This window comes from Myotis daubentonii, chromosome 7, assembly GCF_963259705.1.
Source record: "Myotis daubentonii chromosome 7, mMyoDau2.1, whole genome shotgun sequence".
In the NCBI taxonomy this organism is placed as follows: Eukaryota; Metazoa; Chordata; class Mammalia; order Chiroptera; family Vespertilionidae; genus Myotis; species Myotis daubentonii.
Genome location: NC_081846.1, coordinates 13,857,702 through 13,884,159, shown reverse-complemented (window position 1 = coordinate 13,884,159; position 26,458 = coordinate 13,857,702). Strand labels below are relative to the sequence as shown.

Genomic DNA, 26,458 nt, shown 5'->3' with positions numbered 1-26,458 from the left:
TTTCTGGGTAGAAGTATGAGTGGAGAGTAGGTCTTGTGACCACCCACTAACGTGCAGCCTGTGCAGCTGCCTCTGGGATGTTCCTTCAGGTCTGTGTGCACTTTCCTCATCAGCTCCGTAAATGGAGCCACTCAGACACCCCTCAGAACACCTGGCGTCACTTGGCAGCGAGCTGGAATCACATGTGTGAGGACAGAGGAAGAGCTGCTCTATTTCCTGCTTCCAAGAAAAGAGGAAGAAAAGCCATTTCACAATGCAGAATGTTGTTTGTTTTTTTCACTTTAACATGTATTTGTTCTGAGGGAAGAAATTTTAAAGAGGTTTTTCTGTTTGAGTTTTTCTTCTTCATTTTACTTTTCTTTTACTCCCTTGGATCTCTTTTTCATTGTTAAAGTTGCTGCAGCCTATCTTTCTTTGATTAAAAACAAACAAACAAACATCTTCAACAGTATAAATAACACCTGAATCAGTTTGGCTTATAAAAAGTTAAAATATCACAGGTAAAGGTAAAGCCCTTCTCAACCACAATTCTCAACCCAGGTCTGGCCCCTAGTTCCCCAGATGTAATCTGTTTGAGTTATACCTTTGCAGACTTTAGTCTATGCATTTTCAAAAACGCGTACATGACTAAGTATTTGCAGAATGTACACTTTTAAGAAACCAAGAAGCATTTCGAATCTACTTGCTGAAAAAATTTCATTGGGAGGAAGTCATGGAGCGTAGCCACAGCTGCTTACAAATGTAGAGTAATGAAATCCAATCTCCCATCCAGATGTGTGGGCGCCAAAGGCTGGTCCATGGTGCCCCCGGAGCCAGAGCCAGCCTGGGTCAGGTCAGGACTTGCACTTGGGTTGCAAAGTGTGATGGGAGAGACAAGGTTTTGTGGGAGAATTCTAAATGAGAGCAGAGCTGACTATTATTAACTCAAAGAGAAGTGATGATGCGAAGTACACATCCTATTTGGCATCAGTGGAAAGACACAAAAGCTTAAGTAGAAGGTGAAAGATAGAAGTGAAAGATTTCTTGAGCCAAGAGCGAGCAAGTGACCCAACTGCTTTGGCATATGCTTTTGGAGAAGGAGGTGTCCTGGGCAGCAACTTAATTTGAGCAAAAGACTATTATGACTTAATTTTAAAACCTAAAACTCGCCTGGCCGGTGTGGCTCAGTGGTTGAGCATCGACCTATGAACCAGGAAGTCACAGTTCAATTCCTGGACAGGGCACATGCCTGGGTTTCAGGCTTGATCCCCAGTGTGGGGCATACAGGAGGCAACAGATCAATGATTCTCATCATTGATGTTTCTATCTCTTTCTCCTTCGCCTTTCCTCTCTAAGATAAATAAAAATAGATTAAAACAAACAAACAACAACAAAATCTAAAACTCTTTTTTACGTTTAAATCTCTTTAAAGGAAATTTTTTTAAAAATTTATTTTATTGATATTTTACAGAGAGGAAGGGAGAGGGACAGAGAGTTAGAAACATCGATGAGAGAGAAACATCGATCAGCTGCCTCTTGCACACCCCCTCTTGGGGATGTGCCCGCAACCAAGGTACATGCCCTTGACTGGAATCGAACCAGGGACCCCTCAGTCCGCAGGCCGACACTCCATCCACTGAGCCAAACCGGTTAGGGCTAAAGGAAATTTTTATGTAAAAATAATATTATGTGACTACTAGGGGCCCAGTGCACGAATTCATGCACCTTGAGAGGAACTGTGGGCCACGTGACTGCAGTGGGCACAGGGGCGGGTCTTGGCCCATCCTCTGGGCCCCCGCCTGGCCCCTGCCGTTGAGGCCCCCAGTCCCCTGTCTGCTGGCAGCCCTGCTCCCACATTCTGATGGAGCCGGCCCCACTGGCACCTGCTGATGGCGCTGTGATTGGGGCCGGTGCTGGGCACTGGCAGCAGGTGTGAGCACCTGGCAGAACCAAGGCACACAGGAGCAAAGAATTTTCAGTAACCACCAGAGGCTCACCCCGATGACAGCCTTGGTCTGGTGCCCCTGCTCACCTGTTCCACCATCCTGCCACAGCCAATGCCCGCCATATTCTGCGCTTGCCACCTGCTGCCGATGCATGTCATGTTTCACACGCACCCCCTGGTGGTCAGCACATGTCATAGCGACCAGTTGTTTGGTTGTTCGGTTGTTCTGCTGTTCAGTCTATTAGGGTTTTATATATACAGATACTTTGAGCATATAAACACTTAGATAACATAAAACCAAATATTAGTCACGTTTAAAAATAGTAACTAATGAAATTTTTTTTAAAAAATATCATTATCATGTTCTTATGATGAATTTTTAGGAATGTGGATTAAATTTAAACCAAAAACTTATTTTCTCTGTTTCTTGCTTCTTCAGGCCACAGTCAGCATTAGAAATGAACTGTGGAGGACTCATGAATATATTAATGCGCTCCATAGGGAAAGAAGGTAGGAACCACGGGCATGCACAAATACTGACAGCAGAAACAAATCAATAGCATTTCTTTTTGCTTTTATACAATGATTTTACCATGATTTTTTAAATCTAGAAGATATTTCTTAAACATAGAAATCCTATGATGTCAGTATGAAGATAAAAGGGGGCTTTGTCTCTATTTGAATAGTTGAACATAACAGAGATCAATCGGCTAATTAAATTATGTTTTGAGTTTTTATTGCAGTCCTTGAAAATTGGTTAAGCATTTTCAGCAAAGTATGATTCTGTGTGTGTCTGGTGTGCGTGTTTCCCTTCTTCTAAAGAAATCAGTACACGTCCCCCAACAGCATCCAACTTTCTACCGGGTTTATTAGGTTTGTTGGAAACTGTCGACCATCTTATTGTGTCTCAAGGGATTAATTATTCCTTGAGTTCCTGCCTCCTGTTGTCATTTCTTTAGAAGACGGAATTCATGATCCTCAATGAGAAGTTCCCCCTGAGGGAAGACCTTGATTTTCAGGCACAATGCTTATTATTTAGCAGATGCTCAATATATACGGAAAGAGAGAAAGAGATGTGCTTCATAATATAAATGTATGACAGATAAGGGACATTTTAAAAATCTGTGATAACTCATGGAGAGTTGCTTAATAACACTTTCAAATAAGTTAAATAATTCAAATGTTAAAAGCAATTTTAATCTTTTTTATGGTATAAGAAAGGGAAATTAGAAATAATATTAAGGAAAGTAGTGTAACAATAAAAAGGCAATTTTGATTCTTTAAAAATTACTTCTTAGAATAATTATTTCAAACTAATTATTTTAAAATAAGTTATTTCCTTTTATATAATTCCTACCCACTAAATATATACATCATTGGTCTCCTAGTAAGGTATTTATTAACATAAAGTATACCAAAGTGGGAGGCTGATTAATGAATGAATCTATGTGAAGGCTTTGTCCTTGTTTCTCTCTGCATTATTATTTGTATCAATGAATTGGATAAAATAGTAGAGGGTATGCTTCTCAAATGTGTGTGACATGATACCAGATGGCCTAGACCAGCGGTTCTCAACCTGTGGGTCGCGACCCCTTTGGCGGTCAAACGACCCTTTCACAGGGGTTGCCTAAGACCATCCTGCATATCAGATACTTACATTACGATTCATAACAGTAGCAACATTACAGTTATGAAGTAGCAACGAAAATAATTTTATGGTTGAGTCACAACATGAGGAACTGTATTTAAAGGGCGAGAAGGTTGAGAACCACTGGCCTAGACAATAAGCTGAATGACAATCTGGGCTCACTAAAACGTGCTATTCTAGAACTGTGGTCGGCAAACCGCGCTCGCGATACCATGTGCGGGTGCCCACGAACAGTGCGATTGAAACTTTGTGGTCCATGCACACAAGTCGGTATTTTGTGGAAGAGCCACACTGAAGGGGCCAGAGAGCCGCATGTGGCTCGCGAGCCACGGTTTGCCGAGCCGCAGTTTGCCGACCGCTGGTCTAGAACATTGGGGCAATTAATAAAGACCAAATTGTAAAGGGTTAAATGCAAGCCCTACAATTACAGGCCCATAGTCTGGAACAAATAGTCTGGAAAAGACCTGCGATATATAGTTAACTAAGTTCAACATCAGCCAATACTGTGTCACTGGCCACTGAAAAGGCAACTCAGACTACACTAAAAGAAAGCATCATTCAGTCACTAGTTACCTGTTTATTACTCTGTCCTCCGCTAGGTGCTGATCAAGGGACGAAATTGCTCCGTGTTTGAGTCACTGGGCCTGGGAGTGTTCCCATTCTATTTGAAAGCCCATTACATGGGAGATTCAAGCTACAGACAAAGATTTTTTAAAGTGTAGAAAAGGAGATTTTAGATCATTTGAAAGGAATTATTTCTCAAGCAATCTGAATTGCTTCTGAACAATGGATATTTGCGTGGAAAGTACTGGGCTCCCAGTTGATGGAAATCTTGGTATCGGGTAAATTATATTCATCAAAAACTGCAGGAAAATTTATCCTTTAAAAAATGGAGTAAGAAAAGAACAATACTTTAAGTAGGGCTTTACCTACTTTCACCTGGATTGTGGAAGGAAGGGGGTACATGTCTTCTAGCTGTCCAAGCAGGGAGAGAGGAGAAAGAGGACAGGAGTTGGGGGCAACATGGGAGAAAGAGAAACCAGAGTCATTAGTGGTCATAACAAGCACATTAGGCACGGGTGACACTGTTAGGGGGGTCTTCTGAGAATGGTTGATTGTCTGCAACATCAAATCCCTGTGCAGACTCCTTTCTGAAAACCCACCATAAAGATATACTTGAAACTTCAGTTATGATTCTGGATTTTAGAGTCAGGGTCCTGTTTCTCCTGAGTGAGACTGTCTGGAAGTTTGAAGGCCAGCCTCTAGAAATGCCTGCTTCTGATGGAAGCCCAAACTAAATTCTAAGAGCTCTCCAAGGTCAGGAGCAAATAGGATTTTCAAAGGCTCTAACAGTGAAAAATGATGCATTTCTCACAAAGAGCCATTTCTCCAAATTCAATAAACATGCCAACAGCACTGATCAAAGAATGAGATTGTACATTTCTCCAAATTCAATAAACATGCCAACAGCACTGATCAAAGAATGAGATTGTACATTTCTCCAAATTCAATAAACATGCCAATAGCACTGCTCAAAGAATGAGATTGCACTTTAGTAAGCCACTTTGAACTGGACACATATCTGTAACAGGGACTATTGCAGGCCATGGCCTGAGGATATGGCAACAAGCAAAACAGAGGGGAAAAAAATTGCCAGACTAAAGAGATAGTAAGCAGTTATTAAGTAATAGAGTAAATCATATGTAAGAAAAACAGGTTTTATGTCACGTAATGTGACTGTTCGAAGGCTGGAGACTAAGTCAGAATCTAAGATCTGTTTACACTCTGTGGCAATTCGATAACAAAAGGCCATGGAGATACTTACAGCAGGGAAGGGGATGGGAGGTGCTGGAGCGGAGGGCGGGGGCTCTGATTTGCAATTTCGAGTAGGGTGGTCAGGGATGGCCTCTCTGAGAACATGGTGGTGAGCAAAGACTGAAGGAGGAGAGAGGGAGCAAAGCAAGAACCTGAGGGAAAGAGGGTTCCAGGGGGAACAAGGACAAAGCCTTCACACACCTACCGGAGTACAGGTGTCAGGAGTTTAGCCATGGCATGTATACTACCTTTACTTGGAGTATTTCTAGACAAAATGATAGTGAATAAAGTCAATGTTCAGATTTTAGCATCTGGTGAAGGTTTGCATGATGAGTTTTCTAAAACCGCTCGAAGCCAGTGAAATTCTTAGTGGAATCAGGTATACTACAATAGACCCGAAGGACAGCTGCACATGGTGAACAATCCTATATCATAAAGAGCTAATATGCAAATGGTCATCACGCCCTCATGCCGTCACAATCCATCACCAGGAGGCTGCATGCGCAGCGAGGTGCGCGTGGGTGGGCGGGGACTTGACGCTGTGTGCGCAGCATGGAGGCGGGACCCCCAGCTCTGGCCTACCTCTTTGGGGCAATCCATTGAGGAGCCCCGGATAGGTGGGTGGGGCCTACCTCTTTGGGGTGATCGATCACGGGGCTCCCGCACTGTGAGAGGGCACAGGCCAGGCTGGGGGACCGCCCCCCCACACACACACTCCGAGTGCACGAATTTCGTGCACCAGGCCTCTAGTGTTAGATAACAGTCAAGGCACAGGCTTCTCTAGCATCTTCTCCTATGGAGGGGACCTGGAGTACATCTTGTTACACACACCTCTGCTTAGTCTGCTGGCCTCTTGCCCTTCAATCCATTCAGACCTGTTTCTTCCAGGTTCCTTAAAAAACAGTTAAACCGATACAAAGACAAGTTACAAGCCATATACACCTCCCAAGAAGAAAAATGTTGCAGATTTGAAACAAAGATTCACGAACTCACAGCCAACCAGGACAGTCTGTGGACCAAGCTACAGCAAATGGGACAGGATTTACAGGTATAAAATGTAGGAGACCCTGGCCACCCGGACTACCTAAAAGTCTGACCTCGAATCCTCTGGTCAAGGGAGGGCTGCAGCCTGAAACTTCGCATCTCACCTTGACCAGCCTTTTCCCTTTCCCTCTCCTCTTCATACCTGGACCCACTCCAGCTTTCATTTTCCAGACTGTCCTCCCCCTTCATGAAGGTAGTGCCACTGGGAGAGAACAGAATTAGTACCATTTAGAAACAATAAGCCTGGGGCAAAGAGGTTCTTTACAGCTTTCATTCTTAAACCTTTTGGTCTCATTATCCCTTTTACCTTCTTTAAAAAAATTTTAGGATTCCCGAGGAGCTTCTGTGGGTTATATCTATCAATATTTTCCATAATAAAAATTAAAACTGAGCCATGGAGGCCCTGACTGGGTAGCTCAGTTAATTAGCGCATCCTCCCAATATGCCAAGATTGAGGGTTTAATCTCCGGTCAGGGTACATACAACAGGCAACCAACGATTGCATAAATAAGTGGGGAAGAAATCTCTCTCTCTCTCTCCCTCTCTCTATCTCCCCCCCCCCTCAAATCAATAATAAACATATCCTTGGGTCAGGATTTAAAAAATAAAATAACAACTTTAAGCAGTAACTACATATTTTTTAAGACTGAGAAGTGTGGCATCATTTTGCAATTTTTAGAAATCTCTTTAATATATGGTTTAATAAAATATAGCTGGATTTTCATGATTGCTTCAGCATTCAATCTGTGGCAAGATGTTTTGGTTGAAATCTATATATATAAAAGGCTAAGCAACCGGCCGACCGGCCGGTAGGTATGATGCACACTGACCACCAGGGGGCAGATGCTGAATGCAGGAGCTGCTGAGCGACAGCAACTTTGCAGAGTGCCCTCTCACATTCTGGGACCCCTCAAGGGATGTCGGACTGCCAGTTTTGGCCCAATCCCTGCAGGCCAGGCTGAGGGACCCCACCTGCTGGAGGGAGCCCTCTCACTCTGCAGATGCTGGAGAGGGGCCGCGGGAGGTTGGCTCCAGGATGTGTCAGGCCCATCTTGCCCAGTCCCGCCCCACTGGGCACCTTCTAATTAATTTCCTTTCAATGTGCATGAGTCTGTGCACCGGGCCTCTAGTATATGAATAAGCGTGGCCTCACACAAATTTGCAGTTGAAAAAGAGTATTTTCATAGACTTTTCAGGTAATTGGAGATCTTTGATGCTACACCAAAACATAAGAAATTGTTTCTTAAAGGACATTGAATATGAAAACATATCTATTTTACACTCCATTTTTAATCTATCAATTCAATATAGGATGATGTTTTCAGAAATTCCTTACAATCTTAGGATCTGAGTATCTAGAACCCAACATTTTTCAAATTCATTGTGATTATTCCCTGTGATATTTTAATATCTGAGCTGTTTTAACTTTTGTAGACAATTTTAGATTGATATTGAATTAACAGCATACATTAGATTAATGTATTTAGAGAGCAGAAAAAATATCACATTACAATTTCCTTTTGGAATATTAAAATGAAATGCATATATTTAAAAAAGCAAGATAAGTGTTAATTTCTTCATAAGTAAAGCTTTTTTTTTCTCTCCAGGCAAAGTTTCAGCCACTCCATCCATCTTCCTGTCAAAATATGATTTCTAAGAGTGACCATGAAAAGGATAAAAGTTTTTGGAAGGAAGAAGACTCTTCCCAGAGCAAGAATGCCAGGGTGGATGGTCCGGAATGGGAACCTTTTCTTAAGCCCACTGTGGTTGACAAAAGTCAACAAAGTCAAGCAAAAGTAGAGCATGCTCTACCAAATTCAGAATCACCAGAGGCCATTTTGCAGCCAACGTCAACTCAAAGCACCAGGGCACAAAGCCAAGCACAAAAGACCTCCAAGGAAATCTTTAGCTCCCCAACCAGTCCCCAGGAAGGACTGCTACAGGACACCCCCCAGAATGCTCCTACGGAAATCAACAGTCCTACTCCGCCACCCATGGAAAGGAAAGAGACAGTTAACATCCAGGAGGAAAAGGATGAGCTGGAAGAAGAGGAACTGCAAGAACTGCTATCAAAACTTACGGATGCCTTCACTCTAGAAATGCCATCAGGTAAGATTTTTCACAATCAATAGAGATAGTGATGGCCTTTTAAAAACACTTGATTTTATAACATTAGCCCAACAGCTACAATTCATCTAGAAAGTACAATTCATCACCAGTCAGAGTAGTGAATCTTTTGCACATCAGTAGCATCTCTGAACATGATTTCTAGTACTGCCTAATTCATTCCAGTTGTTGTGAGCATGAAAGGTGATAAACCATCTGAGATTTTAGTCTAGCACCTGGCACATACCAAGAACTCAGCAAATGCTTATTTGTTTCTTATTGCAATTACTATTATCAATAGTAAAACATATAACTGGTCAGCATAAATTATGCTCTATTTCTAGAGGATCATTGGTTAAGGTTTCCATATTATAAGTACTATCATCATTAGCTTCATCATATTCTTCATAAACCATGACTCATTGCTTAATTCTAAAGGATCTTTTCTTTAATCCTTTTTTTCCTATAGTTATTTCTTCTGTTTTGGCATGATGTATTATTTATAGAGCATTTTGTTATCTTAGCATATTGATATTGATAGCTACATCCATTTCTTTTTAAGAAAACCTAAGATCTTTTATGTCAGAGTACAATTCATCTAGAAACTTGTGATAAAACAAAGGATAACATTCTCATGTGTTTCTGCATCACAGGAGGTCTTCTCAAAAGATTTCTGAGTTGATATATTAGTTTGCTAGAGCTGTCATAACAAAGTACCACAGACTGGTTGGCTTAAGAAAAAATAGTAATAATAAAATTATAAATAAGTAGATAGATACATTACACACACACACACACACACACTTTTTTTTTCTTAGTGGCCTTAGAGGCTGCAAGTCTGAGATCAAGGTGTCAACATCATTCATCATTGGTGTTTTCTCCTTCACTTGCAGATGGCTGTGTTCTCCTTGCGTTTTCACACCGTTTTCCCTCTGTGCATGCCCCTATCCAATTTCCTCTTCTTATAAGGACACTACATAGTGGTTTAGTACCTACCCTTAAAACGTCATTTTAATGTAATTAACTCTTTGAAGACTCTACCTCCAAATATAGTCAAATTCTGAGGTACTGGGGGCTAGGAATTCTGAATTTCTAAATTTCAATTTGGACCATAACAGGTGGTAGACTATAAAATGGGTGCTTAATGTCAGCTGGATATTGAACTTGGTAGAGCCAAGTCACTGAAGAAATTACTTGGTGAGTCTAAATTCTCTACTGTGAAGGGAATGGGAGTTATAATTATTATATCAGAGGAACAGCATCACAAAGATGCCAGAAGCATGCCCAGAATGCCTGAGACAAGGATGGCATAGGAACTCCTTGTGCCTGATTCTTAGGCTGACACAAGATTCCACCCACTGTGTTTCCATCTAAACATCACTGGGGTCATGATAATTATTCAAAGCAAAGTCAATATCCACTTGACCTTTTCTGATTTCTAAAATGCTGTGTTGGGTCCACCACAACAAATGTAAGCCGGCTATTTTGCACAGTTCAGATTCCTAATAGACTAGATCTACACATATTTGGAAGATAACACCCCACACTGTGTTCACTTTGATACCTAAAGATAAAAGATCTATGTTTTTTGTTGTGGTTGTTAATCCTCACCCAAGGATATTTTTTTCCATTGATTTTTAGAGAGTGGAAGAGAGAGGGAGAGCAGAGAGAAACACTGAATGTGAGAAAGACATATCGATTAGTTGCTTCCTGCACAAATCCTGGCCAGGTCTGGGAAACCTGCAACCAGGGTATGTGCCCTTAACTTGACTGGAATCAAACCTGGGACCCTTCAGTCCTCAGGCTAACACTCTATCCACTGAGCCAAACCGGCTAAGGCAAGATTTATGCATAATTTAAGTGACTTTATTAATGTCTATCAAGCTCAACCATTAAAGGAAAATCATGAAAAAGTAAAGTTTATTTTTCAATTCAGATGATGTAATAATGAATAAAGATGCAATTAGCCATGTTAAATAATGTAGAAAACATAAGAATATATGTCTCAAAAATTTTTCCTCTACTTGCATTTACAACCAAAATAGAAACACTGAAATACTTATGCAGAAATTGTGCATTATTATATCAAAAGGATGCACATTTTCCCTTTTTGTTATTAGAGTATTATAGACTTCATGATTATTCAGCAAATACTAATTGATCAGATTTTATTTTAACTTATAGTGTAATCTATATATATAAAAGCCTAAGCAATCAAGCAACCAGTAGACCAGTCACTATGACACGCACTGACCACCAGGGGGAGACGCACAATGCAGGAGCTGCTCCCTGGTGGTCAGTGCGCTCCCACAGGAGGAGTACTGCTCAACGAGCTTACCAAGCAGAGGCAGCGACAGGCACAGCGGGGCCGGGATAAGTGGGAGCGGCGCGGCATCCAGCCTTGGCTCAGGCTCCTCCTAGGCTACCTGCCACTTCACACACCATTACGCCCCCTGAGGAGTCCCGGATTGTGAGAGGGTGCAGGCCAGGCTGAGGGACCCCACCAGTGCACGAATCGGTGCAACAGGCCTCTAGTCTACACTAATAAAAGAGAAACATGGTAATTGGCGTACGACCGCTACCCTTTTCATTGGCTAATCAGCAAGATATGCAAATTAACTGTCAGCCAAGATGGCGGCCGGCAGCCAGGCAGCTTGAAACTAACATGAGGCTTGGTTGCCTCAGTGACGGAGGATCATTGGAGGAAACCAACGTTCCCCGCCTGTGGCTGCAGGCCTCTGAGCGGGCAGTTTAAGAAACATTGTAACAAATACCGCCGGACTTCAGCCAGCAGATTCGCAACATTGTAAACAAAGGCCAGAAACCTACTTTCAGCCGCGGAGGCCTAAGAGTTGGAGCCAAGCCTCAAGCTAAAGCTGGCCCAGAATAAAAAAAAAAAAAAAAGAAAAAAAAGAGCGGTTGGGAACTGCAGTCACTCCCAGCCTGAAAACAGCCCTCAGCCCCTCACCCAGACTGGCCAGGCACCCCAGTGGGGACCCCCACCCTGATCCAGGACACCCTTCAGGGCAAACCAGCCAGCCCCACCCATGCACCAGGCCTCTACCCTATATAGTAGTAAAAGGGTAATATGCCTCCTGGCACCGGGATCAGCATGACAGGGGGCAGCGCCCAAACCCCCTGATTGCTCTGCGGCTCTGTGTGTGACAGGGGGCGGGGCCCCAACCCCCTGAGCAGCCCTGCTCTGTGCCTGATGGGGGGAGCTCCCCAACGCCCCCCCCCCCACGGGCCCTGCTCTGTGTGTGACGGGGTAGAGCCATAACCTCCCCATCGGCCCTGCCCTGAGTGTGAGAGTGGCGGCACCCAACCCCCTGATCGGCCCTGCTCTGTGGGTGATAGAGGACGGTGCCCCAACCCCCTGATGGGCCCTGCTCTGTGTGTGATGAGGGCAGCGCCCCAACCCCCTGATTGGCCCTGCTCTGTGCATGACAGGGGGTGGCGCCGCAACCTCCCCATCGACCGTGCCTTGAGTGTGACAGGGGACGGTGCCCCAACCCCCCAATTGGCCCTCCCCTGAGCGTGACTGAGAGTGGAATCACAACCTCCCGATCGCCCTGCTCTGTGTATGACAGGGGGCGGCGCCCCAACTCCCCAATCGGCCCTGCTCTGAGCCCGACCAGGGGCTGCACCTAGGGATTGGGCCTGCCCTCTGCCACCCAGGAGCAGGCCTAAGCCAGCAGGTCGTTATCTCCCGAGGGGTCCCAGACTGCGAGAGGGCACAGGCCGGGCTGAGGGACCCCCACTCCGCCCTGAGTGCACAAATTTTTGTGCATCGGGCCCCTAGTTTATTTTATATTAGTCTTAGATCTTTGAGGCTTTTAGGCATCAGATCTATATTAACTTTCATGGCTACTATTTGCGATTATTAGACACTGTCATCCCTTACTTAAATATTTCTTAATTTTATGTCCTTATTTAATCTTGTATTGAATATGATCCTGTTTGTAAGTTCTGGTAGTATGGATTAGAGGTCAGGTGGCTCAGTTGGTTGGAGCATCATCCCATATACCCAAAAGGTTGTGGGTTCAATCCCTGGTTTAGGTGCATACAGGAGGCAACCAATTGGTGTTTTTCTCTCACATTGATGTGTGTGTATGTGTGTGTGTGTGTGTGTGTGTCTCCCTCCCTCCCTCTCTCTCTAAAATCAGTAAAAACATATCCTCGGGTGAGGATTAAAATAAATAAATAAAAATTACACTCCATAATTTATGTATAATCTATGGATGCTCACTAGAATTACCTCAAACTGAATCAGAGACAGAAGCATGATAGCCACCCTGATGAAGATGTGGAAAGGCAAAGAAATTAAATTAAGGTATTGGTTACTTTCGTTTTATTTCTGTCTCTGTCATGGATGAATAAGACCACAGCAGGAAGTTTCTGATCATTTTGCTGTCCCAATTGTGTGTGTGTGTGTGTGTGTGTGTGTGTTTTAAATTGAGAATTGTTGGGAAGATTAGAAAGACCTACTATTTGTAATATGCTAAGATTTACTCACACAGTGTTAACGTATTCACCCAGTGCTGTGATTATCCTAGTGACCACCCTATTGGATTGGAGCTTTACTAAGGAGTCAACACATTTTGGAAATTAAAATGACCTTTATATTACTTAAGGCTTAATAAGATTAGAACAGCAAGCCTGATGGTCAGTGTGGGGGTGATTGCTGACATTAACGGAATAGAGTCATTCAGTATCAATACCTAGGATAATAGGATTTTAAGAGCCTGTGGAAGCTTAATAGAAAAGATAAAGTATAGAAAGGGATCCTCAAACCTCTAGAAATCCCAAATGTTCAATTGAAAAATCAGTAGCAGTTTGTTCAAACTTTCACAAAAGGGATTAGATTTGAAAGAACATCTAACAGGACTTGCTTTAGTGGTGATAAAAAAGAAGGAAAGAAAGAAAGAAAGAAAAGGACATAATATTCTAGTCTCACTTTCTCATTAAATTATTTTCTTTCTAATTTGAGTAAAATATCCTGTGTATATCTGAAATCCTTTTCCCAGCTTCTCTCCCATCCCTTTTTGCCATCTATTTGCCACTGTAGGTTTAAAGGATGAGGAGGGAAGGCAAGGGAGTAGAGGGAAGGCATTAAGGGTGGAGATGTTGGTGGTCTATGGTGCTTGGCATTCATTTTGAAATAGATACATGTTTCTTAAACACTCTGGCATTGTGTGGAATGTGGCTGGCAGAAGGGCAAGGGGGTGAGCAAAAAGACCAGGTAGTAGCCTGTTGCTGTCTAAGTAAGATATGACGGTGGCTTGGCCTGGGTGGATGGTGATACACTATTGCAACGAGGGAAGCGGGGAACCCTGAGGTGGAGGTGGGCAAATCAAGAGTTCTGTTCTGAGGACATTAAGTGTGAATTGTCTGAGAGACATGCAAAAGGACGTATCAGAATGGCAATCAACATGTACCAAGGGAGAGGTCCGAGTACAGTAGATATTCGTTCCTATTGGTTTGCTTAATTAATTATTGTTGTAAGGAACACATGGGCTCAGTATTTCAGTTGCCCAGAAAGGTAATTGTAGACTCAATAACCTAATACTTTTAAACCTCCATAGCTGTCAATCTGATAGCCATCTCCTTCATCTTGATTCATTCAGAGACCAGACAGATTTTTACTAACATTCGAGTGAAATTATTTTCTCATTGTGATATCTTCTGGAATATTGATTTCACAGATATGTCTAATATGTCCACCTGTATGCTACAGAAATTCAGTCCCTATATGTACTGAATTCCAAATGTATGCCAAATCACAAGCTAGGTGCACGTCTTTGGCTATTGTTAACATTCCAAGAGACTGGAGCTTAAAAAGAAAACAACCAACAATGAGAAAAAACTTCCATGCATAAAATGGATTATTGCTTCCCTGTTTCTTTATTGCCATGTCTTAAATATTTATCACTGTGGACTGAGAAACAGAATATCCTACAATAAGTTTGCCTCTGGACAAGGTTTCTTATTCAGGCAATAAAATACTGTTTATTCAAGGCCCTTGTCATTCTGGAGCAATGTTAGGAAATAGAGTAAATAAGGCATAAAACCTCTCCTCTTATGTTCAATAGAAAACATGTAACTCAAGTGTGTAACTAACAAAACAAGCCTTTCCATGTTTTCATTGTCTGTGATCTTTTTTTATTAATTACACAAACAATATTATTATATGACATGCTCATTGTAAAATTAAAATGCCTAAGCAAAGATTTTTTAAAGAAATGAATTCATTATCATGCCCTCCACTTCTTGCTACCTGTTTTGCATGAGGTAACTAGTATTAACAGTTTAGTGAGTTTTCCTTCATCCTTTTAGTCTACCTATATAGGGTATACTCAAAAAAATGTATACACGCTTTAACGGCTGATGGCTCAATTTTGAAAATGAAATGTATTTTAATAAACACTGCCTTTATAATTATTCAAAGTGTGTGCTTACGTTTTGGGGGAACACCCATATGTATCTTTGCTTTTTTCACTTGACAATATATCTTAGACATTGTGCAATGTCATTTTTTTTAATGTGGCACAATATTTCAGAGGGAGAGAGAGAGAAGTTTATTTTAAAGAATTGGCTCACATGATTATGAAGGCTAACAAGTCCCAACATCTGTAGTCAGCAAGCTCAAAGCCAGCAGAGCCAAAGGGTAGTTCCAGTGCGAAAGCTGGCGGGCTCAAGAATTAGGAAGAGCTGGTGTTTCATTCTGAGTCCAAAGGCAGAAGAAGACTGACAGCCCAGCTGGAAGGCAGGCAGAAGAAATTCCCTTACTCGCACTTTGTTCTCTCTGGGCCTTCAATTGACTGGATGCAGTCCCGCCACACTGGGAGGGCAGCCTGCTTTACCCAGGCTACTTATTCAGTGTCCACCTCACTCAGAAACACCCTCACAGACACACCCAGAACAGTGTTTGACCAAATACCTGGGTTCCTTAGTGCAATCAAGTATATACTGAGTCAGAATTCTGAGTAGGAACTAGCAGTCTTTGCTGACACTTCCCAGGTGATTTTGATGTACACCAGAATGAGTGGGCTTCCTGACTGCTCAGGTCTGTGCTTGGAGTCCAGGGAAATGCCTTTGAGAACCCACAACCTGGCTGGATGGGTCATTGATCCTGGTAAATAATAGCTACCTCACTTGCCAGCTACTTTAGAGAGAGTGCATTATCATCAGGAACTGAGGAGAGGTGGATTCTGTTTCTTCCCTTTCCTGGAGCGTTATAAATATCAGCTTGAGAACCTACAGGTTCCTTCAGACTCTCTTGTTTGTTGATTTCAGATCCTCAACCTTCTGTAAACACGGACCTGTATCGTGGAGCTGAGCGGGTGAGCAGGGCCTTCTCTGCCCTTGTTGATCAAATCACCTTGCCCAACTGGAAGTGAAAAGGAGTCCGGTCTTAAAGGCCCCTTGGGGTGATGAAGAAGCATATTTTCAAAATCTGTACTGAAAGAATTAAGTCTCTACCCTCTCTCTCAATAGTTTGGTGTGAAGCATGAAGAAAGTTTTATTTTTTCCATCTCCTTACTCATGTGTCTTAGTTCTTAAGGGCAAAGCCTTTGGGAGAGAGGGGCGGTTGAGGGAAATGGGAAGAAGTGGCTGAATCCAATCCGGATGTGCCGAGTTTCCAGTAGAGGGCCATTCTTACTTCAAAATCGTTGGAAGTAATATTCAAGTGTGTGATCTAAATGAAGCTGTGTAACTATCTTCTTTAACAACATTTAAATTACTGAATTGATGAGCTAATTTTCTATCTGGTTGCTCTTGCTGGAGAATAAGCTCACACAAAAAAAAACCTAAATACACACACATATAATTGAGTGCACCCAGAACCGGCGAAATCTGAATAAACTGGCTTGTACCAATTTCCTGGTTGTATTATTATGCTATAGTTATGCAAGATGTTGTCATTGAGGGAAACTGGATATAGGATATCTCTGTATTATTTCTGACAACTGTATATAAATCAACAATGATCTCAAATTTATTTTTAAAACATGACTGTTTCTCTGGAAGACCCCACTTCCGATGAGTTTGGCCAAAGTACCTGTGTGCCTCCTTTCTCTGTATGTATAATGAGGCTGCAGATGCTTAATTGAATGATGTCCTAAGTAATAGCTAACACTTTTTACTATTAGCGCACTTTGTTTCTAGGTACCTTGTATGCACTAACTCATTTAATCCTCACAACAAACCTAGCAAGTGGATGTTCTATAAGAAAACTGAGGCACAAAGTGGGTCAGCAACTAGTCCAAAGTTATTTGGTCAGTGCATAAAGAAGTTGAGATTCAAACCCAGCTCCTAAGCTTGTACTCTAACCACTGCTCTGTACTTTCTCTCAGTAAATATTGTTATGATGTCATTGTTTTACCAATTATCTTAATGAATAGTCCATGTTACATTTAGAGAGGCTTGAGCTTTTATTTATATGATCTATAATTTCTAGTAGTGTTTCCAGAATGAAGTGATACCCAACTGGATAGGATTAGGACTAAGTTATCCCTGTTCAATCTCACCCTAATAGTTTTGGCCTTTCAGCTTACCACAAATTGTTTATTTTGGTTTTGTTGCTCAATGTATCGCCTCCTTCTTCCTTCATCCCAGCTTGTTCCTCACACGTTTCGTAAGCATGCCGGTCAGCAAGCTACAGCCAAGGGCACGTCTCACCCGCTGCTGATTTTGTACACGCTATGATCTAAGAGTGGTTAGCACTTTTTCAATAATGAAAAAATCATGAAGAATAATTATTTTGTGACACTTGGAAATGATATGGATTCCAATGTCAGGGTCCATAAACGAAAGTTTCATTGGAACACAGGCATGCTCATTTATTCAGGCCTTGTTTACAGCCACTTTCATTCTACAAAGTCAGAATTGATTAGTTGCAACAGAGACTGCATGGCTCTCAAAGCACAGAATATTTACTTTCTGGCCCTTTAAGAAAACTTGGGCAGCCGGTGTTGTGTAGACCACTGTGACATGTGAGGGGCAGGTATTGTAAGCATCATGAGAGTGGCATCTTTTTAACAATTTATAAGAGGCAATGAGTTTGTGGGATGTTTTTAAAGAATATGATGAACGACATTAGAGAAAGTGGCATGAAAGCAAAACCATGCACCCACATAGAGATGGCAGCTGAAGCGTGGCAGCCTCTGATGTGCTCGTTCTAAACAGGAGAAGCTGGGGCTGGGCCCCTCCGTCCCCCAGACCTGCTTCCTCCATTGAAGGGCTTGGCTAAACCTCAGGTGCTGCTGAGTCTTCTTATGATAACACTTTAGATAAGAGTTTTAGCTTAGGGAGGGCCCTACACCTTCAGTTAAAACATTTACTGAGGTTTCCTTTGGACCTGGAGAAAGCAAGTGGATCGCTAACGTAGCTGAAATTCAAACTGGTTGTCTGTCATCGGTTATAGAATGATTGGAAAAATAGAATAATTATATGATATAAAAAGAGCAATGTGTGTGGAATGCAAATAAGCTTGCTAATTGGACTTCTCTGCTATGAACCTCATTCAGGCCTGCTTATTTTAAGGGGGAAAAAAATGCTTACAGGTAATTTTCTTATAAAGCTGTTCATTTTACTTTTAGCTTCCTTTTCAATGCAAAGTCTAATCAATTATAAAGTTTTCATAGTTAATCAGACTGAAAATATGCTAATTTGGAAATAACAAACTTAATGCTCAGTTTATTTGAGATTTGATTATCATTAATGATAACATTAAATATTGAAATAAAGAGACTTCAATAATATTTCCTGGGGTCCAGAGCTTTTTATTAATTTTGTTTTCATTAGAAGAATGCTTTATTCACCAGGTGTTTTTTGTTTTTGCATCATTCAGTTAAAATATTCAAAAATATTCTTTCAAACAAGATTCGGGTATCACAGGTCATCAGTAACTGCTAATTAATATGCCTGTGCATAAGCAATCCAGTGGTTAATGGCTTGGAAGTCATGCAACGCATTCAAGTTAAATGTATGGCACTCTAGTTCATTAACAATGTCATGCATCCCAAAACAAATGGTCAAAATGAATACAAAGAGTATCCCCCAACCCCTACTCATCTTTGAAAGCTCTTTTAAGTCTTTCAGACTGCGGGATGATCTGGCAGAAAGGTCATCATTTGAAGGAACATGCTAGCAGCCTAAACGAATGAAACTAAGTACTCTGATTGTGGCTTAATATTTATCTCTGGACATTCCCACCATTTCAAGTGAATAAATGATCAATTGTCAAGAAAAATATATTTTTTTTTAAATTCCAATGCTTGAGTTAGCTCTGAAGTTAGATTTATTTTCTCTTTATTTCAAGGCCACTGCTTGCTTTTCCAATTGACTTAGACCCTCTCCTGCGTATGTACAGGCTTAGCAAATCTTCAATCTCTTTCTTCTTCAGGGAAAGGATTCTTGGTTGCTGAGAATGTGCACCTGGAAGTAAAGAAAAGGAATGAATCATTAAGCCACCGAATTTTTTCAGGTTAATTAAATATCAATATATTAGTTTTAAAAAGGAAGTTTGCCGTTTCTGCCACTCTACTATCAAAATTCTGTATAAATTTACTCCAGACATGTATATGTAAATATGTGTTTATGCAATTTTGTGTCCTATGCAGTTCAGTTATATAAATTAAATTATAATAAATACATTTTCTTATTAATATGTATTAAGATATGTTTCTGACTTAAAAAATAAAAATGGTCATTATATAATTTTTGGTATAAAAATATGAAGAAAAAACTTGAAGGCACCCTTAGCATAATTTTCCAGAAATAACCGTAGTTTTATCATACATACTTTATACCATACTTTAGTTTACCATTACCCTATTATGGGACATTTAGGCGACTTTCAAATTTCCTGTTGCTATAAATAACACTGCAGTGAAGAGCCTCATACTGCATCCTTGGTTACATCGCTGAATGTCTCCTTAGAAGAGATTTCTAGATGGGTAATTTCTGAATATGTTCCTTGGGAAATTTCTTGGAATAAAATAGAAAACCAAGCATTTGTAATTTAATTATTTATATATCTGAAGCATTGTTTTCTCCTCTGTTTAGCGTTTAAAACATAAGCAGGTATCACCCAACCAGTGTGGCTCAGTTGGTTGAACATTGTCCCATGCACCAGGAAGTTGCCTGTTTGATTCCCCACCAAGGCACATGCCCCATGAAACTAATCCATGAGCTAACCACTACTCTGTTATTTTCTACTGGGAGTTATCATCAGCCTACTCTTTTCCTAAATCAATTAATACCTTTATCTTTCTCCATCTCCCTCCTCCTTCCCCCTCCCCCTTCCACCTTCTTCTCCACCCTCCTCCTCCTCTCCCTCTCTGCCTTTATATAATTCATCATTCATCATAATTTAGTGGTTAAGCCTTGGCACACTGCCCTCACACCTTCCAGATATTTCAGCATTCAATTATTAGCTCTTATCTTTCCAGACTAAATACCAATGATCTTTTGAGTTTTTTCTGAAACGATGTCTCTAGCCCTCAGAGCTTTTGGAATTCTCATTTCGTTTCTGGACTTCCTCTGTTCCTGCTTATCATTGTTACAAACAACCATGGTGTCCAGGTCATCCCTCCCCCTGGTGGATAAGCTGTCCCAGAATGAAATACATGCCTTTTGTACATTTCTTCCTGTAGACGCACAAAACATTAGAAGCAAGAGCCTGTAGACTCTTTATGGGTCATCTAATTCTTTCTATATCCCTCTTTTTCAGATGAAGAAACTGAAAGCTAAGTAAATTAATTAACTTGCCCAATTACATGGCTCTTTGGTATCTATTGTTTATACTTGTTGGCCCAATATTAACAAATGTAACACATTAACATACACAAGTATATAGGAGTTCTGTTTTTAACAAAGCATGATTTAAAGCAACATCTCTCAACTGTATTTAAACTATTTTATTCCAAAACGTCAAAGTAATAAGAACCTTTTGCATATTATGAAGGCACTTATTGTAGTTCTTGACTTCTGTTCTGATGATTTCCCTGATTCTCTGATTTCCCTGAGAACAATAGAGACTAACACCTCCACACCCTCATCCCCACCCTGACCTGGTAGCAAAAGAAAAAATAAGTGCGGAATTTGTACAGGTACATCCAGGGCCAATTGAGCCACTAGAGATATAATCAAGCCTCTTGAGACGAAATCTCAATGTTCCTGCCACGACTTAACTTTTAGATATAGTGTCTTCTTGACCCAAGACACTCTTCCATTATAATTGTACAAACCAAATGGAAAGTCTTGTTTCCTGATCTTCAGACTATTGCTTATGTCAGAGGTTAAAACCACTTCAATAAAGTGAAAAGTTCACTCTTGTTACTTGCGTAGCAACTGCAGTTAAAGTTGGCAGACCAGCTGGGTCAATAGCAACTCTGTATCCAGAAGTGGCTCCCAAAGCTGAAGTTAATGGAGGATGGAAATGCCACGTTGAAGTGTGCTCAAAAAAAGTCTCAGGCTACTCAGGCAGAGGAGGAGAATACACAGTCCCTACTGCGACTGATGTCTTGCAGCCTCTGTTCAAAATATGTTTAAATGTTAATAATAAACATTTAGACACTCGTTTTGTGTTTCTTCTACTTTAAAGCCAAGCTGCTGAAAGAACATTTCCTCTAAAACATAAAATTAGTTTAAGTTACAATAACACTTGCTAAAATAATAAATTTATCTATAAATAATATCTGGCTTTATGGATCAGCAAATCATGAGGATTTTTAGTTACTAAGATGAAAACAAACTAGATATATAAAGGCTCTACAATATCTTGGGAAAGTGTTCATCTGAAACGCTTATGGTTGATTGCTATTTTTTAAATATATTTTATTGATATTTTACAGAGAGGAAGGGAGAGAGATAGAGAGTCAGAAACATCGATGAGAGAGAAACATCGATCAGCTGCCTCCTGCACATCTCCTACTGGAGATGTGCCCACAACCCAGGTACATGCCCTTGACCGGAATCAAACCTGGGACCTTTCAGTCCGCAAGCCGACGCTCTATCCACTGAGCCAAACCGGTTTCGGCGGTTGATTGCTATTTTAAGAGATTATGGAAATACATAAGAATTCTCACAATAAAATGTACGCATGCAAAATTTATTTATGCTTTAGTGTTCCACTTGTGTATAAATAATTCTAATTTTATAATTTAATAACTCAATTATTAAAGTATATAATTCTAATTTATTAACTCACTGCGACTCACACAGCCCTTGCTGCAAGCGTTGAAAGCTCATTCGTTGAAACACCGCCAAGAAAGGAGCAAAAGCAATATGTTTACTGCTAAGGTATCTCTCAACTTACTCCAGACCAGTGATGGCGAACATATGACACGCGTGTCAGAGGTGACACGCGAACTCATTTTTTTGATTGATTTTTCTTTGTTAAATGGCATTTAAATATATAAAATAAATATCAAAAATATAAGTCTTTGTTTTACTATGGCTGCAAATATCAAAAAATTTCTATATGTGACATGGCACCAGAGTTAAGTTAGGGTTTTTCAAAATGCTGACACGCTGAGCTCAAAAGGTTCGCCATCACTGCTCCAGACTGTTTCTCCCTCGTTCTAATTCTCTAAAAGACATTTCATCGAGTGCCTTCAGAGAAGATTGCATTTTAATATAAATTTACTGATGTGAAAACCTCTAAATTTGTAAGAAGTTCCAAATTATTAAATATTAATCATTCAGCTTGCTGGGAGCTAATTACTTGAGATTTGTTTAAAAAGCAGTGAGGAGGGACTTTGTAAGCCAGCCATTTTTTCTACCTTTTACTTCATCAGCTAAGTACATCTCAAGGAGTCCTTGCAATTACGTGAAAGCAATGTGTTTGCTGTTTGTTTTATTTAAAAGTGGCAACAGTTTATGTGATTGTGCATGTTGCCCAGGTTTGTATTTCAACCTTCCCAAGTCCAGAGCAAGTAAACACAGGTTATGACCCAATATTCAGGCTAATGGTAAAAAAAAAAAAAAAATAGTGTTAATTTAGGGGCATCCTTTTATAATTTTATGTTTCATTTTGGGACTCTTCCTTTTCCCTTACTCGTCTTTCTGACTTTTCCTTGCTGCTGTTCACATGATGCATAAGGATGAGGACAATATTCTAATATAAATAGCTACTATGAAATACAAGAGGAAGTACTATCTTCTTATCACGTGTGTGCTTGTAGGGTTCCCCCCTGAGAGGAATATATGTGGAAATGGATGAGTCTAAAGCCACTTCCCCCTTCCTCACAATTCAGCTCATCCGTACTGGATTGACCCTTTCAAGACCCGGACCCGGGGCTGACCACCTTGTTTCCTCCCTGAGTGCGGTGGATGCACTGCCGAGACCTCCTCTTCCTCTCCAGCCAATTGCCTCCTTCCTAAGCCATGGTTCCTGGAGAGGACACAGTCCACATAGATGTCCCAGAAGAGTTGGGCCAGATCCCAAAACAGTGCCCCATGCTTCAAGTTCTCCGATGACTTCAGGTAGATCATGAAATCCCAGAAACCTGACACAGTGTTGGAAATTCGAGGCTTCCGCATTTCCAGGAGGAGCACTGAGGAGGATTCCCAGCACTGGGGATCGGCTTGGTCAAGAGCCAGCAGGTCTGTCTGGCTATGACAGAATAAAGGAGACACACAGCACATTCCCACAATGAGCAGGGAGCAGGTGAGGCTCAAGGGACGGTAGAGCCCTCCTCTGTTTCCAGGATCAGCCATGGCCCTGAAAATGCACATGATGGAAATATCTCACATGAGTCCCTGCTTGTTGTGCTCCACTCAGTAAAGAAAATAATTATGCCTTTAAGAACCTTGATGCCAGCAAAGGAGACACACCATTGTCCTTAGGAAGTCTTACCATTTTCCCCCATATCACAAGCACTATTCTATCTAAAATGATTCATTGTTCAGCTGTATAGTGTAGACTAAGAAATATGTACTCCTAAGATGTACACTCATCCTTTAAGGTGAATGAATGAACACATTTTTTTTCTAGTAAAGGAATATAATTTAAAAGATCTTAAATGAAATTTTAAAATCTGGTTGCATGGCTTTCATTCTTTTACAAAATCATAATTCAGCTTAGCTATCCTAATCAAGGACTCCTGTGCAATTAAGAATTTTAATATATCTCACCCTTGGATGCCTTCCTGTTCAGGTAATTTTAATTTTTTTAAAAAAGGGCATAAGAATTGTAAAATGTTGTAAATAAAAATAAACAGGAGATAGTGTGCTAAAAAGTATGTGAGCCAAGGGACATATATTTAACCCATTAGAGTAGACTCAATGGACATTTTTACCAACACCTAAAATATTCTCCAATTCTGATATAACTTTCATAAAATGATGCTCTCTCATTTCTCTTTTCTTGCTATAAATCTCAAGAATTTTAACAAAAATAATTTGCCTCTTGTTAAATTTTTCTAGTTATCAAAGCCTGTTGCAATATAATCAAGGCATCCATATACCAATTTGAAATTATGTTACACTTCAGACACGTGCAATGAGAAATGATATCCTTAAGATAATAATAACCTAATTTTTTTCCCCAGACAGGTTATCTGACTCTTCACAGACTATACAAAATGTATCTCATTTTGCACAGGAGGGGTCATTTTCAGCCTTATCTTATAGTTCCTAACATTTTAGATGTTAGTGTCCTGAAGGCAAGCAGGGCACAGCTCGTGGAAATACATCTATATTGAAACATTGAATGACAACGCCATAATACAGAATCTTTTCCTCCTGCACAGCAGCAGATCGTATTGAGACACCCTTAAATCGATATTTCACAAACCGTCTTTGAACATGCATGTTCCTGTTTTGAAGAGGTATGTTAGATACAAGATTATTCAAAAATGGTTCCCCTGTATTTCAGGTCATTTACACAAGATCTCTTCCTGAACAAAATTACATTCCATTTGTCCTCTTCTGAACTAAGCTATCAAAGCGGAGGGGCGCCAAAGTTGCTTTTTCTTAGAGGACTGGTCCGGATGCCAATGCTAAGTTGAAGACAGAGGGCGGGCGCTGTCCAGCGTGCTGAAGTTGGCGCTCTCCGCGTCTCCCTGGTCCCTGGCAGCTCCGGCCACAGCGCTCACTTGGGCTGCTTTAGGAGCGCCCTCCTCGAGCTTGGAAGTTCCTCAACCCCGGGGTCCTCGCCCCGCACCTGGTCCCACAGCCTCACCCTCCTCGGAGCAGAGCTGCCAGGGACCCTCTGTGTGTCCTCTGTGCCCCACTCGCCTCCTTACTCCACGCCTTTCCTCCCAGGGGACAGAAGGGCGCCCCTCGGCACTTACCTGCCCAGCCCCGTCTGGATTCCCGCGAGCGAGCGGAGAGAAGAGGCTCAGGCTGCTCCCGAGCGAGTGCAGGTCCCCAGTGGCGGCGTCCTGGCGGCTCCGGCGCCTCTTCTTAAGCAGTAGGAGTGCTCCGCGCCTCTCCAAGTCTACGTCAAAGCGCCGGGAAACCGCCGCCACCCCTCGCCCCCAAGTCCGTCTCCCACACCCTCTTCCCTCCCTCCCTCCCTCCCTCCCTCGAAGATCTCACTTCAGGAAATGAGCAGACTTAGCCACACACACACTCACTGACCGTGACCCACACCCACCCTCCACTCAGCGGCATTGAGCCTTTCTTTGTGCGGTTGGTTTGGCTTTTCCCACCGCTGCAGGCAGGAGCTGGAAAGTTGAGACCCAGCCCCAAGCAGGTCTAGGAGTGAGAGGAAGCGCCCCGATCCCCACGCCCTAGGCGTGCCTTGTTTGGGAATCAATAGCGGAGAGAGAAGACCCCGGACTCCTAAAGTCCGGGAAGGCACGTGGGCGCCCTCCCGGCGGTCAGTAAGGGCTGCAAGGACGTTCCTTGGTGTGAATGTCTCCTAGTAGAACACCGCTGGGGCCAGGATGTGGGGAAGGGGCGTGGAGCTGCTGGAAGCTCCCGGCTGGGTTCAGGAAATCCCTTTCTCTCCAGCCCAGGCTGCTACTGGCCTCGCTGGAGTCAGCCCACCGCCCCAGCTTCACAGCGGGGTCCCTGTTTTCCAAGAAGAGGACCCGGCTGGGATTGCCTTTGATGCTGGACTCACAGCTACTTAATATCCCAGCCCGGGCTAGAGTCCTTGGGGCTTCTGCTGACCATGAGCGTCCATCCTAACTGGGATAGTCCTAGCCCAGAGACCGGAGGCAAAAAGTCCTCCTACCTTTGCAAGTGTTTCCAGATTTTGTCCCCCACGTCAAACCCCTCTAAGCATCCTGAAAACCACTTGTAGTATCCATTTAATTGAAGGCTTTTATGCCAGCTCAACAGTATCCATGGTTACCTTCCAGAGGGGGCACAGGGAGGAACCAGACTTGTAACCAGGTTTACGGAAGACACCGAGACCCGTGCCTACTGAAGTGACAGGAAGAGACTTCCTAAGGGGCTCTCCTGTCCTGAAACCGGATGAAGTGCACTTCTATGCCTCAATCTGTGATCTGAGCATACCGATGCCTGCTTTAAATTACATCCTAAGGATATGGGAAAAGATCCTAGGTGAGGTCTCGGTTTTGCTTCCTGAACTTCAAGGAGCCCTCAGCCTCTTGGAGAAGGTCATTAGAGAAACACAGTGTGTGTGCACAGGGACAGTGTGTGACATGAGAGGACCCCAAGAAAGGGAGAGTGAAAGGAGGGGGCAGTGAAGGTATCTTTGAGGAGGCGACTGGTAAATCTCTTGAAGAAGGAGTTACACGGGTGTCCTGAGGCCAAGGGGGAGGGAATGGTCTCCTCCAGACAGAGAAGTCAGCATGAGCAAAGGCATGGAGGGAGCATTCAAGAGAAAGGAATGTGGAGAGAGAAGAAGGGAGAACAGAGGTCGGGATGTGGGAATTTAATTCTGATTTGGGACATGTCGATAGTTGCATTACCCTTGAAAACATCAGTATAAAATA

The 26,458-nt window shown here is 42.0% G+C and overlaps 2 protein-coding genes across 2 annotated transcripts in view; one reads left to right on the top strand and one right to left on the bottom strand.

The window, feature by feature from the left end:
* The window catches only part of DYTN (dystrotelin), a 47,512-nt gene extending 31,575 nt beyond the window's left edge, over positions 1–15,937 (top strand). Inside the window, exons 10-12 of the mRNA XM_059702459.1 lie at positions 6,276–6,435; positions 8,039–8,540; positions 15,834–15,937. Of these exons, the coding sequence (XP_059558442.1) occupies positions 6,276–6,435; positions 8,039–8,540; positions 15,834–15,937 (766 nt within the window). The remainder of the gene's footprint in view (positions 1–6,275; positions 6,436–8,038; positions 8,541–15,833) is intronic.
* Positions 15,938–18,586: 2,649 nt separating this feature from the next.
* Positions 18,587–23,264, bottom strand: FAM237A (family with sequence similarity 237 member A). The gene is made up of 2 exons (XM_059702458.1): positions 22,853–23,264; positions 18,587–18,977 (listed from the first exon to the last, which is right to left on the bottom strand). The coding sequence occupies exons 1-2, from the start codon at positions 23,262–23,264 to the stop codon at positions 18,841–18,843; spliced, it is 549 nt and encodes a 182-aa protein (XP_059558441.1). The 3' UTR covers positions 18,587–18,840.
* Positions 23,265–26,458: the final 3,194 nt, after the last annotated feature.

Excerpts from the sequence above, each read along its gene's own strand:
- FAM237A (XM_059702458.1), bottom strand. The coding sequence starts at position 23,264 with ATGGCTGATCCTGGAAACAGAGGAGGGCTCTACCGTCCCTTGAGCCTC. Across the intron at positions 18,978-22,852 it reads GCACTCAGGGAGGAAACAAG|GTGCACATTCTCAGCAACCA; the intron begins GTGGTCAGCCCC and ends CTTTACTTCCAG.